This window comes from Acinonyx jubatus, chromosome D4, assembly GCF_027475565.1.
Source record: "Acinonyx jubatus isolate Ajub_Pintada_27869175 chromosome D4, VMU_Ajub_asm_v1.0, whole genome shotgun sequence".
Lineage (NCBI taxonomy): Eukaryota > Metazoa > Chordata > Mammalia > Carnivora > Felidae > Acinonyx > Acinonyx jubatus.
In genome coordinates this window covers 92284407-92309357 of record NC_069391.1, presented here as the reverse complement: position 1 = coordinate 92309357, position 24951 = coordinate 92284407, and the positions used below count along the sequence as shown (strand labels likewise).

At 49.3% G+C, this 24951-nt stretch overlaps 1 protein-coding gene across 5 annotated transcripts in view; it reads right to left on the bottom strand.

Annotated features, from left to right (window-relative positions):
• Nucleotides 1-24951, bottom strand: part of LOC106982579 (inositol-pentakisphosphate 2-kinase) — a 128243-nt gene that overhangs the window by 11240 nt on the left and 92052 nt on the right. For 2 of the 5 annotated variants that reach the window (XM_027041267.2, XM_027041272.2), the window contains 7 exons: nucleotides 24181-24302; nucleotides 23006-23095; nucleotides 15092-15150; nucleotides 14634-14706; nucleotides 7431-7710; nucleotides 6163-6313; nucleotides 5488-5590 (listed from right to left, as the gene is read on the bottom strand). In XM_027041267.2, the coding sequence (XP_026897068.1) occupies nucleotides 5488-5590; nucleotides 6163-6313; nucleotides 7431-7710; nucleotides 14634-14706; nucleotides 15092-15150; nucleotides 23006-23095; nucleotides 24181-24302 (878 nt within the window). Of the gene's footprint in view, nucleotides 1-5487; nucleotides 5591-6162; nucleotides 6314-7430; nucleotides 7711-14633; nucleotides 14707-15090; nucleotides 15151-16860; nucleotides 16935-18001; nucleotides 18059-23005; nucleotides 23096-24180; nucleotides 24303-24951 lie in introns of those variants that run through there. The other 3 variants (XM_027041268.2, XR_008291362.1, XM_027041269.2) reach the window with 3 other exon arrangements.

Sequence of the window (24951 nt, the reverse complement as noted above, 5' to 3'; positions counted from 1 at the left end):
AATTTATTGTCAAATTGGAGAGTGTGATACTAAGTGAAATAAGCCATACAGAGAAAGACAGATACCATATATTTTCACTCTTATGCAGATCCTGAGAAACTTAACAGAAACTCATGGGGGAGGGGAAGGGGAAAAAAAAGAGAGAAAGACAAGCTCTTAAAAGCAGGCAAAGAAGAAAACTCCCCTCCTGAAAAAAGGCAGACTGACAGAAGACCTCTCAGCAGCCGTATACACAGATGATGTTACACTGAATGGTTTAATGCCAAAAGAAAAAGTCAACCCTTTCTTCATACTTAGAAAAAGTTACCCTTCAATACTGTGGAGAAATATAAACATATCCCAATAAAGAGGATGCAGAAGTTTCGAAAAGACTTTTACTATTTATTTATTTTGGGAGAGAGTGAACAGGGGAGTCACAAAGAGAGCAGAATCTCAAGCAGGCTCTGTGCTATCACTAATGTAATTTCCAAAGGGTTTACTTGAGTGGAACCTGGGTGGTGAATGTCTGACCCTTGATTTCAACTCAGGTCATCATCTCACAGTTCACGGGATTGAGCCCCATGTCAGGCTAGGAGCTGACAGCATGGAGCCTGCTTGGGATGCTCAGTCTCCCTCGCTCTACCCCTCCCCCTCTCTCTCAAAATAAATACACTATAAAAATAATAAAATAAAGGGTTTACTTGAAGAAAAAAACTATAAGCAATTGTAGGCCAATATATTAGACAACTCTCATGAAATGGACACACTCCTAAAAAGCCACAAACTATCAAAACTGACTCAAAGAAACAGTATCATCAGACCTACAAAAAAGACTGAACTGGGCATCAAAACACTAACTACAAAGAAAAGTGCAGGCCCAGGTGGCTTCAAGTGGCTTCAAGTATTCAAGTATTTGAATTCTATCAAATACTTAAAGAATACTTAACATCAATCCTTCTCAAACCCCTCCAAAAAGTAAGAAGCTGGAATTCTTCCCAACTGACTTGACAAGACCAGTATTACCTGATAACCAAAACCAAAACAGACATCATAAGAAATGCAAATTGCAGACCAGTACCTCTTATAAATGTGGATACTATTATCCTCAACAATATAATAGCAAATTGAATCTAGCAACATATACGAACGATCATTATGCCATGACCTCGTGTGATTTATCCCAGGAATGTGAGGTTGTTTTAACATCCAAAAACAAATTAATGTAATATGCCTTATCTACAGAATTTTTTAAAAAAAGAAAGAAAAACAATGATAATCTGAATTGCTACAGAAAAGATCTTTGATAAACTCCAACATCCTTTCTTGATAAAAACACTCAACAAATTAGGAAAAGAAGGGACGTTCTTCAACCTGATAAAGGATTATCTATGAAAACCTGATAAAGGATTATCTATGAAAAGCCCACAGCTAACATGTACATAATGATGAAAGACTGGGGGTGCCTGGGTGGCTCAGTCGGTTGAGTGTCCGACTTCGGCTGAGGTCATGATCTCACGGTCCGTGAGTTCGAGCCCCGCGTCGGGCTCTGTGCTGACAGCTCAGAGCCTGGAGCCCGTTTCAGATTCTGTCTCCCTCTCTCTCTGCCCCTCCCCTGTTCATGCTCTGTCTCTCTCTGTCTCAAAAATAAATAAACGTTAAAAAAAAAAAAAAAAAAAGACTGAATGCTATCCCAACAAAACCAGGAACAAATCAGGGATGTCTCTTCTTGCAACATCTGTTTCACATTGTACTAAAAATTCTAGCTAGGGCAGCTATGCAAGGAAAAGACATTAAAGGCATCCAAATCGGAAAGGCGCCTGGGTGGCTGTCGTTAAGCATGTGACTTCCGCTCAGGTCGTGATCTCCCCCCATTCGTGAGTTCAAGCCCCATGTCAGGCTCTGTGCTGAGTGCTGGGAGCTTGGAACCTGCTTCAGATTCTGTGTCTCCCTCTCTCTCTCTGACCCTCCCCCGTTCATTTTCTCTCTCTCTCCCCCCCCTTCCTTCCCTCACTCTCTCTCTCTCTCAAAAATAAACATTAAAAAAATTTTTTTAAGTTAAGTGGAAATGTCAAATGGGAGAGCCAGTCTAGAAAACAGTCTGGCAGATCCCAATAGAATTAAACGTACGTTATCATTTGACCCACCAATTCCACTCCTATGTGTATAGCTGAGAAAAATAAAAACATGTCCGCACAACAATTTGTATACAAACATTTATAGAAGCATTATTCGTAATAGCCAAAAAGTGGAAACAACTCAATGTCCACCAGTAATAAATGCATAAAATGGAATGTGCCCGTAGAATGGAGTACTTTTCAGCTATAAAAGGCAGACAGTATTGATGGATGCTACAATGCAGATGAACCTGGGAAACATGCCAAGTGAAGGAAGCCAGTCACAGTCATAATGGACCAAGGATTGAAGGACTCCGTGTATACGCAGTGACTGCACTAGGCACATCCGCAGAGACAGAAAGTCTTGGTGGGTGCTTAGAGCTGGGGGGGGGGGGGGGCGGTGTAGAAGATTTCTTTCTGAGGTGATGAAAATGTTCTAAAATTGACTGGGGATAGGTGCACATGTAGTGGAAACCACAGAGTTACTTTAAACAGGTAAGTTGTATGACATGTAAGTTGTATCTCAGTAAACCCATTATCGAAAAAAAAAGGCAACAAAGGAAAGTTCTAAGTAAGATGTAATAACGATGGGCAAAGACAGGAGTAAACAGCGACTTTAGAAAAGAACAAGAAGAACCCCAGACAAGCAGCTGCCTGAAAGGTGGGAGTGAGAAGTGGAGTGAACCCAGTTCCTCGTGTTCTGAGTGTGTGTGGTGGGGCAGGGTGGGTGGGTGAAGTCACTAACATTAGACCGGACAAGTAACCACTTCAAGGATAGGAACAGAATGTGCAACTTCCAAACCAATGGAGTGAAAAACGGAACATAAAAACTGACATGCAAAGTAAACAGAGGTCAGCAAGCCACGGGCCAGGGGCCAGACCCAGCTCACCACCTGTTTTGTACATGAAGTTTGACTGGAACACAGCGGCACTGGTTTGGGCTGATCTATGGCTACCTCTGAACTACACGGCACGTTGAGCACGTGTAAGAGGCCAGAGGCTCTGAGCCGTCTCAAGCATCTGTCCGGCCCTTTCCACAAGCGTGTTGACCCTCCTGTGGAATTCTACGCGATACATCAAAGGGTCTCTTCGGGCTACAGTTTCCGGAGCCTCAAAATAAAGGGAATAGTCCCTCAGCTCATCAGAGGTCGGAGGCTCAGTGAGTTCTTGAAGGAATTTCGTCTGTAGCATCAGAATGACCTCCACTTGCTCCACCACTTGCCTCCACAGCCAGCCCTCTTCAGGTTCGCACCTACCAGAACCTAACTCCCTAAAACAAAAACAGGCAGACCCTTACATCCCAACAAAGAGACCTCAAGCGACGGTCTGCTAAATGCGTGCTGGCAACCGGTGCATGTAACGTGGGCAGTCTCCCAAACTGAGAGACAAAAGGGCAGGAGCACGGTCACGATTACACAGTCTACTCACTGCTTGAATCCTTTTCATTAGATTGTTCTGGAGGTAATTCTAGGTTGATGTGCTGGTGTAAGAAATAACGCAGAGACCTGAGCACCTTTCACCGAGCCTCCCTCAATGATGACACCTTGCAAACCTCACACAGGATGGCATCCAGCAAAGACAGGGACACTGGTACTCTCTGCAGTTTCATTCCAGCGTGTGCGCGTGTAGTGTGGCCACACGTGTTCACCCACCACCACGGTAAGATACACGGCAGACCCGTCACAAGGATGCCTTGAGTTGACCTTTATAGCCACACCCACCTTCCTTCCACCTCCCCAAACCACAGCCACCACTCATCTTTGTCATTCCAAGAATGTCAGAGAGGGGCGTCTGGCTGGCTCGGTCGGTAGAGCCCACAACTCTTGATCTCAGGGTTGTGAGTTCAAGTCCCATGTTGAGCATAGCGATTACTTGAAAATAAAACCTCTAAAAAAGAATGTCATAGAAACAATCGTAGTGTGTAACCTTCTGGGACCAGTTCCGTCACCCCGCATGGCACCCTGGTGATGTGGCCAGGTCACTGGTTGCTTAGCACTGCCAGCGTGTCACCTGCCATAGGTCACCTGCTGGTGGACCCCTGGGTTGTGTCCAGTGCTCAGGGCTTGTGAGAAGAAGCATTCCCTTCTCTGTGACACATGCCCCGGAGAGAGAGGCCAGGTGGCAGGGTTCATGCAGGTTTAGTTTGTGAGAAGCTTTCATGTTTCCCCACACGGTTTCCTACCCACCCCTGGCACGGTCAAGTGACCGGTTTCTCCGAGGCAACGCCCTGCACCAGCCCGGGGTGGCACTGGTTTCAGCCATTCTGGCAGTGGAGTAATGACTGCCTGGGTCTCTCACCACAAAATTATGGTTACACACACATGTTTACATATTTATCTGGTAACAACTCTGAAAAATATAGAAACGTACAAAAAAGAAGTCTTTCATACAGCTTCTTTGGAAAGAGAAGCAATGCGCCCCCAAGTTGCAGACAACGTAGGGCAGACTGTCGCTTTATTCTGGTGCAGAGGCTCCACATTTGGCTGTCTCCCCACCCCGAGCACCTCAGAGAACTCCCCACCATGGCCCTGCACTCGGGAGGGGCCGCCTCCGTCGTCTTCCTCGACACCATGAGCGCTGCAGGAGAGGGGCAGCCAGAGCCGCGTGGGGCCCCAAGCAGGTGAGCCAAGGCTCCCGGGCAGCTGCCCGCGTGTACCTGGAGGGGGTCATCTGCTCTACACCTCCCTCGTGTCCCTCACTCGCAACCAGCCACGTTAGCATTTAGCAAAACCCGTGACAGCACAGTGAGGCCTATGGGTCCCTCTCAGAATAACATCTCTAAATGCAGAAAATAAACAGCAGGATGACTCTATCAAATGCCAGAATACTGTTTAAAACAACGTAGGACACAGTCCTGCGCCACAAAAGCTCAGGGACCGCGAGGTATCTACGGCAACTGTCGTGTGAAACAAGAAGGTCTGGTTTCTCTCGGTGGCAGAGTCGGGGGTCCTGATGACCCGACAGTGGTTGTTGCCACATTCATAATGGAGGAAATGCAGCATTTCAGTCAGAGGGCACTGAAAGTAAAGACGCTTTCTCCTATGCAGGTTCAGTGAGCCTCAAAGTCCCTCGGGCAGGACCAGGCCTCCTCCTGGGGACGTCCTCCCAGGCTGCCCTTGGCCCGAGTTCTGGGGAGGGATGCCACCCACACACGGCCACAGGGCTGGGGCTGGGTGGCCTGGAGCCAACAGGAAGAACGGAAATCCTCCCTGAAAGCTGACGTGTCACCTTCCCCAGGCCACCTGGGGGAAACTCGGCCCCCTTTTTTTTTAATCCCAGTTTTTCTGCTTTAACCACCAGGGACAGGTAATGGAAAACCACATGTCTTAGGAAAGCCCCAAGCTAGTGTGAAGAACCTAAGGAGCACACAGCGTTTCCAGAAGGGTCCGCCCACCTTCGTCAGTGCAAAGGCCACTGTCCCGTCGTCCTCGGTGGAAAGATCAAGCAACTTCTGGTAAAACGCTTCATCATAAGGCCCATCTATTTGCAATGTTTTTCTGAAGGAGAAAGCGCAAAAACAGGATGGCAAAGCTGCCCGGAAACGGTTTCTGAAACTGCTAACGATCTAACAATCACACATCTGCCTTTAAAGAACACCTAGAAGACCCACCTCTTCCTGACACTAAACATCATTCTGAAGCGTTAGTTTTAAACAGAACGTGCAAGACCAGAACCAGGAAGCCCAGGCTGTCTCCTCTGTGACAAATGGCATCCAGTCAGAGACGCTAGTGAGGGGTGGCGGCTGGGGAGACAGGGGGTCCAGATCCGGGAATACCGCAGCCCAGCCACAAGCCTGTGGCACCGACCCGGGAGACCCCCCTGGAGGGAGGGCGGCCAGGTGGCAGGAGCGGCCGGGCGGCTGTGGAGCAGCACTGCCCCCTGCAGGCTCCGCCGACTCAGGACAGGACTGCCAGCCAGCCCTGCTCCTGCCACAGGAACCGAACCCCAGGCTGGGTGGGCAGTCCTCCCATTAGGATGACCCCTTTCCCCCAGCCCCGTCTTCCCCTCAGGAAAGCTCGGGGCCCACTCAGCCTAGGCAGCACAGGGGTGCCAAGGGCCTGGGCCTCACCTCTCCTCAGGAAACTCCTCCAGGTACCGCTCAACCCGCCGGTACAGAGGGTAGAGGCCTTCGATGTCCAGCAGGTCCAACATCTGCACCTGGAGGGTTTTGTACAGAAGACAGCCCTTCGGTAACCCCGAGCACTCCGGGGCGCTTTTTCCTACCAAGAACATCGGGAAAACAAGAGGTTTACTGTCAAGGATGGAACACAGCCTGGGGACAGGCCACACCCTGCCTCACAGAACTGCTGGGGCACGGGGCCGGGCACCACAGACCAGCAGGGGCCCCGTGTCTCCTGCTTCTCCCTGTCCAGGGCCTCCAAGTCCACACCCCAGCCCAGGTCTCAGTGCAGAGATGGCCCTCAAGCTAGATGAGCCAAGCACGAAATTTAAAGTGACCACACCGTCATCACATCTGCACAACCGTGTCTGCGGGGCCCCGAACCACAACCCAGGCTGATGGGCGGGTGGCCACACGGGATGGCGGTCAAAGCTGCCACTGATACCCGCGGCAGGGAGTGGTCATCGTGGTCAGTGTGGACGCGAGGTCCATCCCACAAGCGAGCGTTCTTGGGTCCCTGCCGTGCAGCAGGTGCTGTGAGGCCTGGGAAGTCGGGGTCCCGGCCCACCTCTCAGCCTTCTAAGGAGCAGCCGTGTCCCAGGAACAAACACCAGGATGGGTCTGAGTCCTTGCAGGGGGAGCTGCAGCCGTGTGCAGTACTGACACCCTGACCTCCCGGCCCCTGGCTATGGCTCCCACAGGCCGCAGGCCTGCCGTATGGAGCCCACCAGCAGGCAGCAAAGGGACAAAGAGGATCCCATGAACATTCACAGCAAAAGCCCAAACCACCCACGGGGCGGCCTCAAAGCTGGGACACCCACTGAGTCACAGTTGGGCCCCCCGCCCCACCCGCAAGGGCCTTGAGCTGTGGGACCCTGACCCTCTGAGCCCCAGTTCTCCACCAGCCACAGAAAACCTACCCTTCCAGGGTGGCAACCACGAGACGGGAGACTGTAGGAAAGCCCCTGACAAACCAGAGGACGCACAGACACAGGGGGCGATGTGTTCGGGGAAAACCCTACAGCCCAAACATGTACCGCAACTTAAAAACCCAGATAAAAGATGAGACGGCGGGGAGGTCTCCCCACGGGGGCTGGGGGGTTTTGGGGGGCCCCGACGGGGCCCAGGCTGCTCCCACAAGTGCTCCGTGAGGCCAGGCAGGACCCTGGCAGGATGCACCACACGCTCTGCCCGCCCCTACACCCAGCGTGGCCTACCTTGGTGGCGCAGGCTCCTGCCGAAAGGGCTGGCTTCACAGACACGAGGGCCCTGCGGGCCCGGCCCCAGCCTCAGGGCGCCAGCCCGGCCCTTTTCAGAGTCACTCAGCAGCACCCGTGTGATGACACGCACCAGCTCCCGGATCACGGCACCCGTGCAGTGGGGCCCGCCAGCCAGGCCGTTGGACGGGAAGAAGAACGGCTTCAGGTGGTGTGCAAGCTCGCTCCAGTCGGCCACGGGGCTGCGGGCGTCTTTGCAGCCATAAATCAGCTCACCATTCTTCAGGCGGAGAGAGAGACAGGACGGTGTCAACTCCACAGGCTGGGGCGAAATACCTCTGTCCCTGCCCACTGAGCAGGTAAAGGGACTTGACCCCCTACCTGTCTCTGTCTGGGTTTCCCAGACCCACCTTCACACACCATGTCACTGACCAAGAGTCAAACCCCATTAGAACACGAAAAAGAAAACGTTCCCAAAAAGTGAGGACCGGCCTGGCCGGAGACACAAAGCCTCAGGAGAACGTGCACTGCACGGGGCCTCAGGCAACCTCAGCCCTAGGCCCCAACTCCCAAAGACCCCAGCCTGTCGCCCGAGAAGCCACGTGATGCCCATGCTACTGGGGGACACACAGACTTCTCAGCCAGTGTGGATGTCAGTCCTGTCCTCTGCAGGGCAGGGGAGGCTGCCAGTGTCATTAGTGTGGAGACTTTCATCTTCAAGGCCATCCAGCCTTTTAAAACCAAGTCTAGCAAAGAATCCCCCATGGCACCACACTCCCAGGGCTGTGAGCAGGGATGTGAGCACAGGCTGACCCTGTGACCCGTGAGCCACAGCTAACCCAGGGGAGTGACCGACTCCTTGTCCCTGGTTCCCACATAGGAGAGACGGGGCGGTCAGCAGCCTCCACACGGTCCCCAGTGGCCCCTTGATACACCCTGCAGCCCTCTCCCCACTGCAAAGGCGAAGTAGCCACACATCCCCTACAAGACTAAGGTGTAAAAGACGCTGTGGCTTCCCTCCCATGCCTCCCCTCAAACCACACAGCCACGCTGAGCAGCCCCTCGTGCCCCCGCGGCCAGAAACCAAGGTGCCATCCTAGAAGCACAGTCTTGGGCCCTGGCCAAGCCATCAGAGGACACAGCCCCCAGAGGGCCGAGCCATCAGAGGGGACACAGCCCCCAGAGGGCTGAGCCAGAGCCAGCTGTGCTGCTCGATTTCAGGCCCCAGAAACCATGAGAGACGGTATGTGACTGTTATGCAGAGAATACAAAGCAGGGTAGTCACAGCGCTGTCCTCAGGTGGCAGAGAAGAATCAATCCAGCCCAGGAGGTGTGGACAGGGCATTCCTCCCTCATCAAGCTCGGGGGTTCAGTGGTGCACAGTGCCTCCACTGGGTGTCCTGTCACACATCCAAGCTCAGAGGTATGGACATCTGAGTAAGAGGCACACAGCTGAGGCCCCTGCTGGCCATGGGGCCAGGGGAACCCTCATGAGACGACTGACCCTGGACATGGGCCCTGCTGCAGGAAGAAGGCAGAGGGTACGCAGGAGTCCCTGGGGGGAGTGGACCACAATGAAGTGCTAAGCAAAACCAGGCCCTGGGGACTGCAGCCAAGAGGTGGGCCCAGGGCTCGGCCCACAGTCCAGGACAAGAGCCACCTCAGCCCCCGCAAAGCTGCCCTTCTCCAGGCCTGTGAGCAGCTGGGTGACTGCTGGACAGTGGAAAGCCTCTTCTCCCCAGTGTCTAAAATCTATACAAGTACAGCCACTCAGGACATCATGTGACCTTCCCTGGAGCGCCGCTGCCCTGGGCTCCACGACAAAGCTGCATGTCCCCCACGTCTCACAAGCGTCCCGCGTGGGGGTGGATACAGCCACAGCTGTGGAGTCGGGCCAACGGGGAGGTGGCTCCCACAGCAGGCAATGGGGCACACCTGAACTTGAGAACCAAAGCCTGACTCACAGGCAGCGATGGCACTTGCAGTGATGGGCTTCACTGCTCCTGGTATTACTTAAAAAGCCACTCTGGGGGCACCTCGGGGGCTCAGTTGGTTAAGCATCCAACTCTTGGTTTTAGCTCGAGTCATGACCTCATGGTTCGTGGGATCAAGCCCCACATCGGGCTCTGTGCTGACAGCCTGGAGCCTGCTTGGGATTCTCTCTCTGTCTCTCTCTATCCATCCCCTGCTTGTGCTCTTTGTCTCAAAATAAATACGTAAACGTTAAAAAAAAAAAAAAAGCCATTCTGTGTCCCTTCTCTTAATCTCACTCTTTTGGAACTATTATCGCAACCTCTGTGTTGTTTCCACTCTGATTTTAGCAAAAGCAAGCCCTCCAGGCCCCGCCCCACAGCAGGGGCCAAGCCACTCCCCTCGCTGCGGGCCCAGCAGGCAAGAACAGTCAGAAAAGGGTCCACCGGGAAAAATACTAGCCTCACTGAAGGTTCCAGATTGTTCCAAATCAATCCGCAGATGAAGGAGAATTTATCTTTAGGCTTTAAATATGAAACTCCTTCAGTCTTTGTAAGAATTAAAAATAAGAACTGAGGAGGAGTTAAGATGGCAGAGGAGAAGTAGGGGGACCCTGGGCTTTCCTCGTCCCTCAAACACAACCATATTGAGGCCAGGGCACATGGAAAACCCAGGAAAACCCATTCTGCAGAATGGCAGAATGATCCCCACGGTTGGAGGCGACAGCTTAGCAGGTGTGAGGTGCGTGGACAGTCCCCTTCCTAGAGTACTGTTGGAACAGGGTATATATTGCCTCCCTAAGGGCAAAAGACCCTGCAGGCACCAGCCAAAGACCTTTATCAGCAGGAGACAGAGGCACACCCAGAGGGAATATGAGCCTTGATGCTTTTAGCAGTGCTACACCACAAATTCAGCACGTTGTGCAGGCGTGGGTCTTTCTTCGGGGACAAAGGGCTTCAGACACAGCACACAGAGGCTCTACCCTGGAGGAGGGGCGAGGATCCACGTGGTGCCAAGTCCTCTAACATTTCGGGTTTTGAATCCCCGAAGCACGCCAAAGAAGAAACACGGGAGAGCTGTGGCGCACAGGGAGCTGACTGCCCGATTCGCTACCCTGTGACGGCGGCCTGAACAGTGGGGAGTGTGAGAATCCGTCCGGGGACGAGAGATTGGGATGGCGCCACCTTCCCTTCAACAACATGGCAGGACTTCAGAGAGCCACGGAGAGGCCCCCAGTGGAGGCGGGACCTGCTCACACCAGACACCGTCCCTTGTCCCCGTCAACTGCTTATCTACTGGGGCAAGACTCTGAGCCAGCACAGTGGGCCTCTCCTCCAGAAGATCAGCACAGCCAGCCCCCTGATGCACCAAGTGTACTGAAAATGAGTGCTTTAAAAGGACACCTGCAGGGGCGCCTGGGTGGCTCAGTCGGTTAAGCGTTCGACTCGGGCTCAGGTCATGATCCCCCAGTCTGCGGGTTCGAGCCCCGCGTCGGGCTCTGTGCTGACAGCTTAGAGCCTGGAGCCTGCTTCAAATTCTGTGTCTCCCTCTTTCTCTGCCCCTCCCCCGTTCATGCTCTGTCTCTCTCTCTCCTTCAAAAATAAATAAAAACATTTAAAAAAATTTTTTTTAATTTAAATGATACCTGCAGTTTTTGGTTTTTGTTTTTCCTATTGGAATCAGCCTCATAGTTTCTAGGGTTTGTTTTTGTTTTTGTTTTTTTATCATTTCCTTCTATTTATTTTGTGGATCAGTCTTTTTAATTCTTTTTCTTTCTTTTTTCTTTTTTAATGTTTGTTTATTTTTGAGAGAGAGAGACAGACAGACAGAACACAAGCAGGGAGGGGCAGAGAGAAGGAGACACAGAATCCTTAAGTAGGCACCAGGCCTGTGAGCTGTCAGCACAGAACCTGATGTGGGGCTTGAACTCACAAACTGCAAGATCATGACCTGAGCTGAAGTTGGAGCTTAACCGACTGAGCCACCCAGACGTCCCTCCTTTCTTTTTCTTTGGAATCAGCTTTATAGTTTTCTGGTTTTTTACTCCCTTTCCTTTTCTTTTTTTGGGATCAGGGTTTTATTTTTTTCTCCTTTTTTCCTAGCTTACTTCAACAAACGAATCAAAGCACACCTAAAGGTCCAAACACTCCCCCACGGCAAGCAAGGGGGAGCTCCGCAGAGCACTGACCAGCGGGAAAGAGCAGCCAAAACACAAGAGCACAATGTACACAGCACACACCAGAAACCCCTCCTGAACTGCAAAGCCCTGGACAGTGTATGGCCCCTTTAATATAGCGGTACTCTCAGGTGCAGGAAACATAGCAAGCTTTTAAAACACACAAAAACAGAAACTTAGCCAAATGAGAAGACGGAGGAATTCTCCCCTAAAGAAAGGTCAAGAAGAAATCACAACCAGGGACTTACTCAAAACGGATATAAGCAACATATCTGAACAAGAATTCAGAACAACAGTCATAAGACTACGAGCTGGGCTTGAAAGAAGCGAAGAAGACACCAGAGAAACTCTTGCTGCAGAAATCAAAGGCCTGAGACCCATTCAGGATGAAATTAAAAAATGCCATAACTGGGGCGCCTGGGTGGCGCAGTCAGTTAAGCGTCCGACTTCAGCCAGGTCGCGATCTCGCGGTCCGGGAGTTCGAGCCCCGCGTCAGGCTCTGGGCTGATGGCTCGGAGCCTGGAGCCTGTTTCCGACTCTGTGTCTCCCTCTCTCTCTGCCCCTCCCCCGTTCATGCTCTGTCTCTCTCTGTCCCAAAAATAAATAAAACGTTGAAAAAAAAAATTAAAAAAAAAAATGCCATAACTGAGATGTAAAACAAACTAGATACATTGACAGTGAGGCTAGAAGAAGCAGGGGAGAGACCAGGTGAAATAGAAAATAAAAATAAAATCATGGAAAATGATGCAGGTGACAAAAGGAAATTACTAAATCACAAGGGGAGAATGAAAGAACTAAGTGATTCAATGAAGTGAAACAATATCCATATCACAGGAGTCCCACAAGAAGAGACAGGAAAAAGGGGCAGAAGGTTTATCTGAATAAATTATACCTGAGAACTTCCCTAATCTGGGGGTGGAAACAGGCATCCAAGTCCAAGAGGCACAGAGAACTCCCTTCAAAATCAACAGAAACGGTTCAACACCAAGACATATCATAGTGAAACTGGCAAAATACAAAGATAAAGAAAGAATTCTGAAAGCAGCTAGGGGCAAATGGGCCTTAACCTACAAGGGTAGACACATAAGGGTAGCAGCAGACCTGTCCACTGAAACTTGGCAGGCCAGAAGGGACTGGCAGGAAATAGTCAATGTGCTGAATAGGAAAAATATGCAGCCAAGAACCCTTTATCCAGCAAGGCTGTCATTAGGAACAGAAGGAGAGATCAAGGCTTTCCCAGACAAACAAAAACTGAAGGAGTTCATGACCACTCCACCAGCCCTGCAGGAAATTTTAAGGGGAACTCTCTCAGTGGAGAAAAAGAAAGAAAGAAAAAAAAAAAAAAAAGACCAAAGCAGCAAAGGCTACAAATGACCAGAGACTATCACCAGAAACACCAAATCTACAGATAACACAATGGCACTAAATTCGTATTATGCAGGGCCCAAATGTCCATCAACTGATGAATGGATATATACATACGTACACACAGTGGAATACTATTTGGTGACCAAAAACAATGAAACCTTGCCATTTCCAATGAGGCAGATGGAGCTAGAAAGTGTTACGTTAAGCAAAGTAAGGCAGGCAGAAAATGACAAATATCTTATGATTTCACTCGTGGAATTTAAGGAACATAACAGATGAACATAGGGGAAGGGAAGAAAAAATAAAAACAGAGAGGGAAACAAACCATAAGAGACTCTTAAGGGGCGCCTGAGTGGCTCAGCTGGTTAAGCGTCAGACTTCGGCTCAGGTCATGATCTCACAGTTCATGAATTCAAGCCCCACATCAGGCTCTCTGCTGTCAGCTCAGAGCCTGCTTTGGGTCTTCTGTCTCCCTCTGTCTCTCAAAAATAAATAAACATTACAAAAAGAGAGAAACTCTTAAATATAGAGAGCAAACAGGGTTGCCGGAGGGGAGGTGGGTGGAGGATGGGCCGGGTGGGTGACAGGCATTGAGGAGGGCACTTGTGATGAGCACTGGGTGCCATATGTAAGTGATGAATCACTGGGATCTACTGAAACCAATACTACACTGTATGTTAGCTAACTCGAATTTAAATAAATGAATTTTAAACAAACAAAAAAGAATTGATTGTGAAATCTGTCCTCTTTTTCTGGATTCAGGAAGGTGGAGGCAGACGGGGTGAACGCAGTTCACTGGGACCACATTTCTGAGCCAGATGGGAGAAAGCTCGTCACACAGGCTCCCCGCCCGCCCAAGCCCGCTGAGGGGCATGCAGTGCACAGAGCAGCACCATCCACGTGGAGCGGGACACAGAGGGCACAAGGCCGCCCACATACGACAGCCCTGCTTCTCCACACACATCCAGTGCTCGCGAGCCTGGACCCCTGGACTCCCGCACACACATAACACCAATGAGGACATCCCCGGGGCTGGGGCCAGGATGAGGAGGAAGGGAGATGACAAGGAGGACCTGAGGGGACACATTTCCAACACAGGCCACACTGAGCTCTCCTCCAGATCTGGGCCAGTCCTGCTCCCACCCCCTCCACGGAGGCCCCGACTCCTGCCAGCAGGTGACCCCGGGGCCTCAGGGAGCCTGCAGATGGCCGTGCCCGTGCTGATGGCGAGGGCTCCGTGGGCAGAAACCTTCCCCCACCCAGCCAGGATGCGGGGTGATGAGCCACAGGACTTTGAGAACTCACCGACTGACAAGATCTGGGAATTAGAAGTTCCCTGAATGATCCACGAGCAAAAGCACAGGTGTGGCCACCCCATCAGAGATGCACAGAGGTACCCCAGGGACACAGCCCAACGGAGTCAGGGCCATCCTCATCCAGGAACCAGAGGTGGGCCCAAGGCCGCCCAGTGCTCAAGGAGCTAATGTCTCACACTCCAGGGGTCACAGGATGCCACACCTGTGGAACGAGGCTCGGAAAAAGGACCGCAGGACTTTGCCACGGCAGCCCCAGCCCAGACACCCTCACCTGCAAGGTCACAGAGGCGATGAGCCACGGGTTCACTCAACCCAGTTTGGACTCCCACTGGCCCCACTGCTCAAGTGCCTGGAAATAGAAGCTACTCTTACCTTAAATATCTTTAAGTTGTTCTGAGCTTCCTGTAACAAGCTCTTCAAAGCAAAGTGCATTCTCTGCTTATTCCTACGACGAGAAGACACTACTGATAGGACCGCAAGCCGCCTGTGGCTCAGGGGCCCTGACTCGGGGCATGGGCCTGGGGGCGGCTGCCAGGAACCTCGGGCTCTGTGGGTCAAGGAGCCACATTCCCCCAGCCTTCCTCAGGGAGGCTCCCCATCACTGCCCCCCGTGCCCACCCCACTCTCTAGCCCTTCCTGGTGGTAACATCTCCCCAGCCACCTCCTCCCAAAGGTCACCGAGGAGGCAACTCCCGGACAAGGACCCGGACAAGAACCGGGAGCCCTGCCCAGCCCCCCGCCCCCACCACCGCAGAGAACGCCCCCCCGGCCCACCCCACCACCACCCCCATGGAAGGTGACATAGGGACAAAGGAGAAGTGTTCTCTTACCCTGAGTAGAGATCGAGGGGGCAGTATTTACTTATCTGCTTCCATTTCCCGGTTGCCACCTGTTAAGAAAGCGCCAAGCGGTGTCAGCGACTGACGGGAGAGCTGAGGTGAGCACAAGGGTGCTGAAGGTCACCACCTCCAGGTGCGCACCAGCACTAGTGGGGGCGGGGCCTGGCTCCAACCCCAGGAAACCCCAGCCCTCCATGGGAGCAGGGCAGCTGGCAGCAAGCACCTTTCCAAAACGACAGACCAGTCTCACAAAACGGTCGGGCTCAACTCTGGCCATCGGATGAACAAATCTTTAAACTTGTAATATTCAGGGAGAGGAGGGTATGGCTAACAAGCAACTTCATGTTGTTGGGGAAAAGACAAATCGGCACAACCTTTTGAAAGTCAAGTCGCTGGTTTCCGTCAAATTTTAAATGTGGGTATCCCCAGACTTCGGCAAACCTATGAACGTCACCAGGTCGGGGACGTTCAGTGCAGCCTAACTGTAACAGCGAGGTCTGGAAACAACTTTGCAGTGCATCCGCTCTCACGGGCCAGGACACAGAAAGCCACTTGATACGTGAAGGAATGAGTAAATGACATCCAGCTAACAGAAGAGGTAAAGGTAAAAACCACCAACATTTATTCAAGGAAAAAAGCAATTCAGGTGAGTGGAAGTGATGCTACTTTACTTAAAAAGAAAAAAAGAAAAGAAAAAGAAGTGCATCCACAGGTCATATCCAAATATGCACTGGAAAAGCCTTGAAGGATACACAAGAAATAAATCTCCAGGATGAAGAGAAAAAAGCAGAGCAACTGCATATGCTGAGACCCCATATTTGCTTCATGAAAGTATACATGTACACATGTGAGTGAGCACATGCTAGAAAACACGTGGGGAAAGGCATCATCTCAGGCCCCCAGGATAGTATGTACATTTGTGTTGGCAGAAGTGTGGAAGGATGTGCAAACTAACAACGTGGGTTACCTCTGGGAAATCGGGTGACCTAATTACTACAGTTCCATACTGTAGCAGTTAAATGAACAAAGAAAAAAATAGCTCTTAAAAATGAACGGTGACAATGAACACCATCTCCCAAAGGGAGTGGCTCACATACCTTCTTTTCCCTAAGAGACTAGAAAGTTACAACAACACAAAGAAAAGATGGGGTGAGTCAGCAAAAATGGTGGTGGTAAAGACCTCTGGAAATTCTCTCCTCCATAAGGGCAATGAGAAAACTGGCAAAAACTGTCAGAATCAAAACTTTCAGAACTCTGAAAATTAACCAAAGGCTTGCAACAATCTAGGGAGCGTTTATTCAAGAAAAATGGCCAAATCTAAGAACACTGAGCTTTGTGGCATTTTTTTTTTAACTTTTTTTTCAATGTTTATTTTTGACAGACAGAGACAGAGTGCGAGTGGGGGAGGAGCAGACAGAGAGGGAGACACAGAATCTGAAGCGGGCTCCAGGCTCTGAGCTGTCAGCACAGAGCCCGATGCGGGGCTCGAACTCACAGACTGTGAGATCATGACCTGAGCTGAAGTCGGCACCTAACCGAATGAGCCACCCAGGCGCCCCAGCTTTGTGGCATTTTTAGTGCTCTATTCCCAACCCTCTCTCCAGCTCCAAGGAAACCCTAAAAACCAACAACCCCAATCCTGGTGAAAAGGAAGTCTGGCAGCCAGCAGGGGGGCTGAACGGGGCAGGAGTTTCTCCAAAGCCTCATGCCCAAAGAATGGTCATTATATGACCCATCTCTGGGACTCCCATCTTTGTTACCTCAGAGCCGAGCAGGTGCAGAAGGGGCGTCCTCCCAGGGGCATTTGTGAAGCACGGTTTCACTGCACAGCTACCTGAGAGAGTGGTAACAGTCATGGCAAACAATCAGGCTTAGCCTAATGCTAAAATGGAAAAGCTGAATAATGAGATGTACACAGGGCTCTAGAAGGCCATGCGCAGGCTCTAGAAAGACCTTCAAAGGCCCTCGCTTTCTGTTGATCTGAGGCTCTGAGGAACTGAAGGCTGAGTACAGCTGCAACTGCCATGCTGAGTGGTGATGGCAGTCCCTGCGTGCGTGTGGAGCCCCTCGGCAAAGACTGCTTGCTTCCAGGCATTCAAGAAAATCTTAGTGCCGAAAGACCGTCAACCAAGAGCTCTTCGTCTATAAAACTATCCTTTGGAATGAAGGAATGATTCAGACACTGCCAGGCAAACAAGAACTGAAAAAAAAAAATTGTTGTTAGCTAACCTGCCCTACAAGAAATACTAAAGGGAACCCTTCGGGCTGAAATGAAAGGGCACTAAACAGTAACTTGAATCCACGTGAAGGAATAAAGAGCACCAGTAAAGGAACTACACAGGCAGGTAAACAGAGAAGACCATGAATTTGTTCGTAACTTTTTTATCCCATCTCCTTGAAAGAATGTCCGCCACACAGTAGGAGGCAATCGTCAGGAATCTGCAGTAACAAGCACGCTATGTACGAAGACTAACTTGTAAGGGGGAAGCCAACAAAGCTAGGAGGAGCAGAGCCTTCGTACACCAGTGAGATTAACTGGTATTAACTGAGCTAGACTGTTCAGCTTAAGGTGTTCAAGTAATGAGTGACAAGACAGAAAAGTAACAACAAAACAGAAGACTTGAACCACACTATAAACCAACTAGACCTCACAAACATCTATAGGACACTCTACCCAATGACAGCAGAATACACATTCTCATCAAGCAAACATGTAACATTCTCAGGGAGACATGAAGTCATGCAAATGTTCTCCAGACTTGGTGGAATAAAATTAGAAATCAATAGAAAAAAAAAATTGAGAAATTCACAAATACAAGAAATCTAAACACATTCCTAATCATCAAAGAAGAAATCAACAGGAAAACCAGAAAATTAAGATAGAATGAAAATGCAACATACCAAAATTTATGGGAGGCAGAGAGCAGTGCTTACGTGGAAATTTATACTTGTAAACACCTATATGAAAAAGAAGAAAAATCTCAAATCAATAACCCAATTTTCTACACAAACTAGAAAAATAAGGCCAACCTAAATCCAATGCAGACAGAAGGAAGGAAATAGTAAAGATGAGAGCAGAGACAGATGAAGTGGAGAACAGGGAGAAAAATGAAGAAAGTGAACAAAACCCAAAGTTGTTTCTTTGAAAAGATCAACAATTACTATAATCCTTTCGCCGGATCAAGAAAAATGACTACAAACAGAAATAAAAGAAAGGATGTTACTTAACCTTGCAGAAATAAAAAAAGAATTTTAGAAGAATACTATGAACAAATCAGATGAAATGCACAAATTCTTAGAAACACACCACACCAAAATTGAGTCAGGAAGAAAGAGAATCTAAACAGAATAGTAAGAGTGGCACTAAATCGGCAACCAAAAATCTTCTGACAAAGGAAAACCCAGAACCAGATGGCTTCACTAGTGAATTCTAACCAAATGATTAAAGAAGAATCAACACCAATACTGAAACTCTTACAAAAAACTAAAGAGTAAAGAGAAGGAAACACTTCCTAACTCATTCTATGAAGCCAGTTATCACCCTACCAAAACCAGACAAAACATCACCAGAAAAGAATACTTCAGGCCAATTATCTCTTAAGAAAAAATCCTCAACAAAAACTAACCTAATTTAGCAGCATATTAAAGGAATCATACACCTATAATGAAGTGAGATTTATCCCAGAAATACAAGGACGGTTCAGCATACGCAACCGTAAGAGGCCACATTAACAGAACGAATAGCACACTTCCTGGTCTTCTCAGTAGACACAGGGAAAATTCTAACATTCTTTCACGATTCACAAAAAAAAAGGGGGGGGCAAAAAAAACACAAAAAGAACACCTATGGCCAACGCACAGAGAACATCACACTCAGTAGTGAAAACCTGAAAGCTTCTGCCTAAGATCAGGAACAAGATAAGGATGTCCACTCTTGTTTCTACACAAAATTGTACTGCAAATTCTAACCTGAGCAATTAGGGAAGAAAATCAAAGAGCACCCAGATTGGAAAGAATGAAGTAAAACTATCCTTATTTGCAGATGATCTAATCACACATACAGAAAACCCTGAGAAACCACCACCACCACCACCAAAAAAAAAAAACAAAAAACCCAGAGCAAATAAACAGGTTCATCAAGGGTGACAGGATAAGGTATCAATATACAAAAAAAACAACTGCATTTCTCCCCTCACGCCCATTAGAATGGCTACTATCAAACACAGACAAAAAGTGTTAGTGAGTGTGCGGGGAAAGTGGAACTCTCAGGTACCGTGGTAGGAACGTAAAATTGCACAGCCGCTGTACACAACAGCGTGGTGGTTCCGTGTAATTACAACCGGAACCACCACATGGCCAAAAATTCTACTTCTGGATACACCCTCAGAAGAATTGAAAGCAGAATCTCCAAGACATATTTACACACCCACATTCACAGGAGCACTGTTCACAAGAGCCAAAAGGCAGAAGCAACCCAGTGTGTGTCACTAGAGGAACAGATTAAAGATGTGGTGTATACATTCAAGGGACTATTATTCAGCCTTAAAAGGGAAGGAAATTCCGACATACTTTACAACACGGATGAACCTTGAGGACCTAAGTGAAATGAGTCAGTCACGAAAGAACAAATACTGTATATAATTCCACTTACGCAGAGTAGCCACAGCGGTGAAATTCAGAGACAGAAACTAGGGTGGCAGCTGCTGGGAGCTGAGGAAAGGAAGAAGTGTGAGTGATTTAATGAGGACAGAGTTTCAGTTTGGGAAGATGAAAAGGTTCTGGAGACGACGGTGGTGACGGCTGCACAACAATGTACCTTAAGGATTAAGATGGTAAATTTTATGTGTATCCTACTACAATTCAAAATATATATATATTTAAAAAACCAATTATATTTCTATGTGATAAACAACCTGAAAATGAAATTAAAAAAAACATTTACAACAGCATCCAAAATAATAAAATACTTAGGAATAAATTTAACAAAACAAGTATAAGGCTTACACGCTGAAAACTATGAAGTATCACTGCACGAAATTAAAGACCTAACCAAATGGAAAAACATCCCGTGTTCATAGAACATCAATACTGTTAAATCAAGGTGGCGATACCTCCCAAATTGATCTGCAATTCGACAGAATCCCTACAAAAACTCCCATCTGGTTTATTTGAGGAAAGTAAGAAGCTAAAGCCATCTAAATTGGAGAAAAAAAAAAAGCCTCTCTTCACAGATGGCAAGATCCTATACATAGAAAATTCTAAAGAATCTGTAAGAAAGACACTCAGCAAAGTTGCTGGGTACAAGATCAACATACAAAGATTAGTTGTGCTTCTATACGCCAGCAATAAACAATATGAAAATGAAATTAAAGAAGCAATTCCATTTACGACCATACTTAACAACATCCTAAAAGAATATCTAGAAGTAAATTTAACCAAAGTGGTAAAAGACTTGCACGCTGAAAGCTACAAAACATTGCTGGAAGAAATTCTGAAAGACCTAAGTAAGTGGAAAGACAACCTGTGTTTGCGGACTGTAAGTCTGAATGTTGCACTGCCCCAAGTGATCTACGGGTTCCTGCAATTTCTGTCAAAATTCCAATAGCCTTTTTTTGCAGAAATGAAAAATCCAATCCTCAAATTCAGATGCGACTCTAAGGAGTCCCAAAAAGCCAAAACAATCTTGAAAGAGAAGAACAAAGCTAGAGGACTCGGACTTCCTGATTTTAAAACTGACTACAGTGGAGAAACGGGAACCCTCTTGCACTGTTGGTGGGAATGCAAACTGGTGCAGCCACTCTGGAAAACAGTTGGAGTTTCCTCAAAAAAATTAAAAACAGATCTACCCTATGACCCAGCAATAGCACTGCTAGGAATTTACCCAAGGGATACAGGAGTACTGATGCATAGGGGCACTTGTACCCCAATGTTTATAGCAGCACTCTCAACAATAGCCAAATTATGGAAAGAGCCAAAATGTCCATCAACGGATGAACGGATAAAGAAATCGTGGTTTATACACACAACGGAATACTACTTGGCAATGAAGAATGAAATCTGGCCTTTTGTAGCAATGTGGATGGAACTGGAGAGTGTTATGCTAAGTGAAATAAGTCAGGCAGATACCATATGTTTTCACTCATATGTGGATCCTGAGAAACTTAACAGAAGACCAAGGGGAGGGGAAGGGGAGAAAAAGTTACAGAGAGGGAAGGAGGCAAACCATAAGAGACTCTTAAATACTGAGAACAAACTGAGGGTTGATGAGGGGTGGGGGAGAGAGGAAAGTGGGTGATGGGCATTGAGGAGGGCACCTCTTGGGATGAGCACTGGGTGTTGTATGGAAACCAATTTGACAATAAATTATATATAAAAAATAAAAACTGAAAACAAAAATAAAATCTTTAGTGGCACTTAAAAGAAAAAGCACTTAAGAAAACTGACTACAAAGCTACAGGAAAAAAAAAAAGTGTCATAGTGGCAGAAGGACAGACATATAGGCCACTGGAACAAAACGGAGAGCCCAGAACTAAACCACCACATTTACAGCCAAAAGATCTTCAATAAGGAAGCCAAGACCATTCAGTGGAAAAAGGGCAGTCCTTTCAACAAATGGTGCTGGGAAAACTGGAATTAAATGCAAAAGAAAACTGGACGCTTACCTCACTCCATGTATAAAAATTAACATAAAATCGATCAAAACCTTAGAGGAAAAGCTTCGTGACCTTGAATTAGACAATGATTTGACTATGACACCAAAAGCACAGGCAACAAAGAAAAAACAACATATACTTTAGTGAAATTAAAAATTTTTGTACATCAGAGGATGTTATCAACAGAGTATAAAGACAACTGACAGAATGGGAAGATACTTGCTGATCACATATCTGATAAAAAAATTAATATCCAAAATATATACAGAACCCCTAAAACTCAACAACAAAAAAATAACCTGATTCAAAAATGGGCAAAGGACTTGAACCAATGGGTCTCAAAAGAAGACATACAAATGGCCAACGAGCACGTAAAAGATGTGCAACATCACTACCCGTTAGGGAAACGCAGGGGAAACCACAGGGAGGTACCGCTTCGTACCCCGAGGATTTCCTACAATCACAAGCAAGCACTGAAGATGTGCTGAAGATGTGGAGAAACTGGAACCTTCAGATGTTGCTGGTGGGAATACAAAATAGTGTGAGAGCCATGGGAAATAGCTCGACATGTGCTCGAAACACTTGCTCCAGAAATTTCTCTCAGACCCAGCAATTCAACCCAGAAGAACTGAAAGCAGTGACTCAAACACGAACATGCACACGCACGTTCACAGCAGCCAACACTATTCACAACAGCCGAAGGGTAGAAACAACCCACATGTCCATCAGGAGATGAATGATAAACAAGGTGTCCCCAGACAGCGGAACAGTGTTCAACCGCGCCACAATGTGGACGAACCTCAAAACCGTGACACTCAGGGGAAGAAGCCAGTCACAGGAGGCCACCGGGTATGGGATTCCATCTACAGGAAATGTCCAGGGCACGTCCACAAGGGCAGGTGTTGGCCGGGGGCTGGCGGGACAGGGGCCTTAGGGAGTGACTGCTAACGGGGACACGATTCTTTGTGAGCTCATGAAATTATTCTGGAATTCGAATAATGATGGCAGCGCCATCATGCGAACTTCGTAAAACCCACCGAAGTATACACTTCACGTGGGTGAACTGAAGATATGTGAACTATACCTCGATTTGAAACAAAGCGAACATGAACTACTTGCAAAAGAAAAAGTAAATCAGATCAAAGTATCTGTTTTTTCACTCGTCGGGCGACTCCGGGGGGTCCCACCATGGGGCCAGCGCCCCCACCCGAGGCTCTGTGCACAGAGGCCGTGGGCCGGCCGCGCTTCTCACCTTGAGGTGCTGGTGCATGCAGTAACGGCACACTTTGTGCTTCACCTCGTGCGTAACGTCACCGGAGAAAGGAATAAACCCACATTTTGGCTGCAAAATAAACAAGTAAGGAAGAAAAAACTGTTTAGGGACAAATCACATACCTTTCAGGGGACAAGATAATGGAGCGTGATGCCCGGGAGAATCAGGTATCACATCCCCCAGAGTCTCTACTGTCCACGGCCCCGGGGGAGCAGACACCTCCCTCATCACATCAACAGCTCTGCCGCCACAGAATCCGAGGCCAGAACCCTCACTGGGGAGGCCAGAGGTGCCTCAATCGCTGACCAGATGGACAAAGTATAACACACCGTGACACGAGGTGACAGCAATGCCTGGAGGAACGGGTCTGCCCCAGCTCCCACCCAGCGGAACCCTCGCTCCCACTGCCCCGGCTCCCACCCAGCTCCTAACAGCAGAACCCTTGCTCCCTCGGACAAGACGGAGCGAACGGGAAGCCCCTCGGACAACTGGGAAGCTCCCAGGACATCTGCAACACTGGCTGCCTTTCAAAACCACAGTTCCAGGGCAGGACTGTCGGACTCAGTGTGGGGACTCAGAAGGCTGGCTGTCATCTGAGACCCCGGGATGCTCACCCTCTGAAGGGACAAGCAGAGCAGCCAGGGTGACCCCAAAGGCCCCACCACAGAGGTTCAGAGGAAGGAGACAAAACGATGGCCTGGGACACCCAGGAGGCTTCCCTAGGGACACGTGGGCGCACTGGGCAGCAGAGATGAAGCCAGGGCCTGGCCCTTCTCCAGGGGTCACGGCCCTCTGCTGGGCGCACAGACCAGGTCTCTGAAAGTCACGCAGGCTTCTGTGCCTCTTCCTTCTGGTGGCCACCGGCCAGGGCCTGCCCCCGGCTGGCTCCATGTCCCAGCAGCAGGCACGGGCCCACATCTGAAGGCCTGGCCAGTGGGGAGAACCAAAGCAGCAAGGCACAGGTGACAGACATCAGGAGCGGGACACAAGCCGAATGCACGGAGTTGGGGGTTGGGAAGAGGCCACGAGGCCTGGGGGGGGTGACCTCAGGAGCTTCTGTCGCAAAGCATGCCCCAGGCAGGCGGCCCGCACATTTACAACCTGGACCCCTGTTCCCTCCCCTCCCCGACCAGTTCCCCTCGATAAAAGTTCACCTTGATCTCTACACACAGAATCGGCCGGTGCTCAACAAAACGGTAAGTCTGAAGTCGGGCTAAATTGGGAAGGCACAACGCATAGCCACTGAGAGTGTCCAGGTCCTTGTCACAGCGGGATTCTGAAAGACAGAGCCGGGAAAAGACCGGAGGATCAGCACAGAATAGATGAGACAGCCCATAGCAACTCGGTGGACTCCTGGGAGGAAGGGCCGGCCCTGCCCAAGAGAGGCCTTGGCCTCGGACTCCTGGGAGGCCCTCGAAGCTTCATGCCATCCTGCCTGAGGAGTGTCCGTGCTTATCTGGGACTCCACCTCCAGGCTGGTGCCACTCCTCCGGTGCGTGGTCACACCTTGTTGCCAGGAGAAACAGGCACTGTGCACCCAAGTCGCACAAGCAGGACGCCTGGGAGTTCGTGCTGGGTCTCTCAGATGGCCGTCTGGGTGTGACCGAGTCCCTCAGTGCGTGAAGCTGTAGCCATGAGGACAACAGGGAGCTCCAGGTCCTTCTAGCGAATCATTGGACCTGGGGTTGTCCTGGGAGCCCCCGAAGGTGCAAGCATCCTCAGAGGTAGGGGTGGTCTTGGGGACCACCCCATCTCTGCGACTCCCCCTTCCTTGCACAACCAGTCCTTCGGGGCCCTCCAACACCCCCACTTCCTCAGCGCCAACCGCACCACATGCCTCCGGACCCCAGGGGGAGTCAGCTTTCCTCTGTTCACATCAGGAGGCCAGTTACAAGTCGCCCTTACGACGAGGACCAGTACTTATG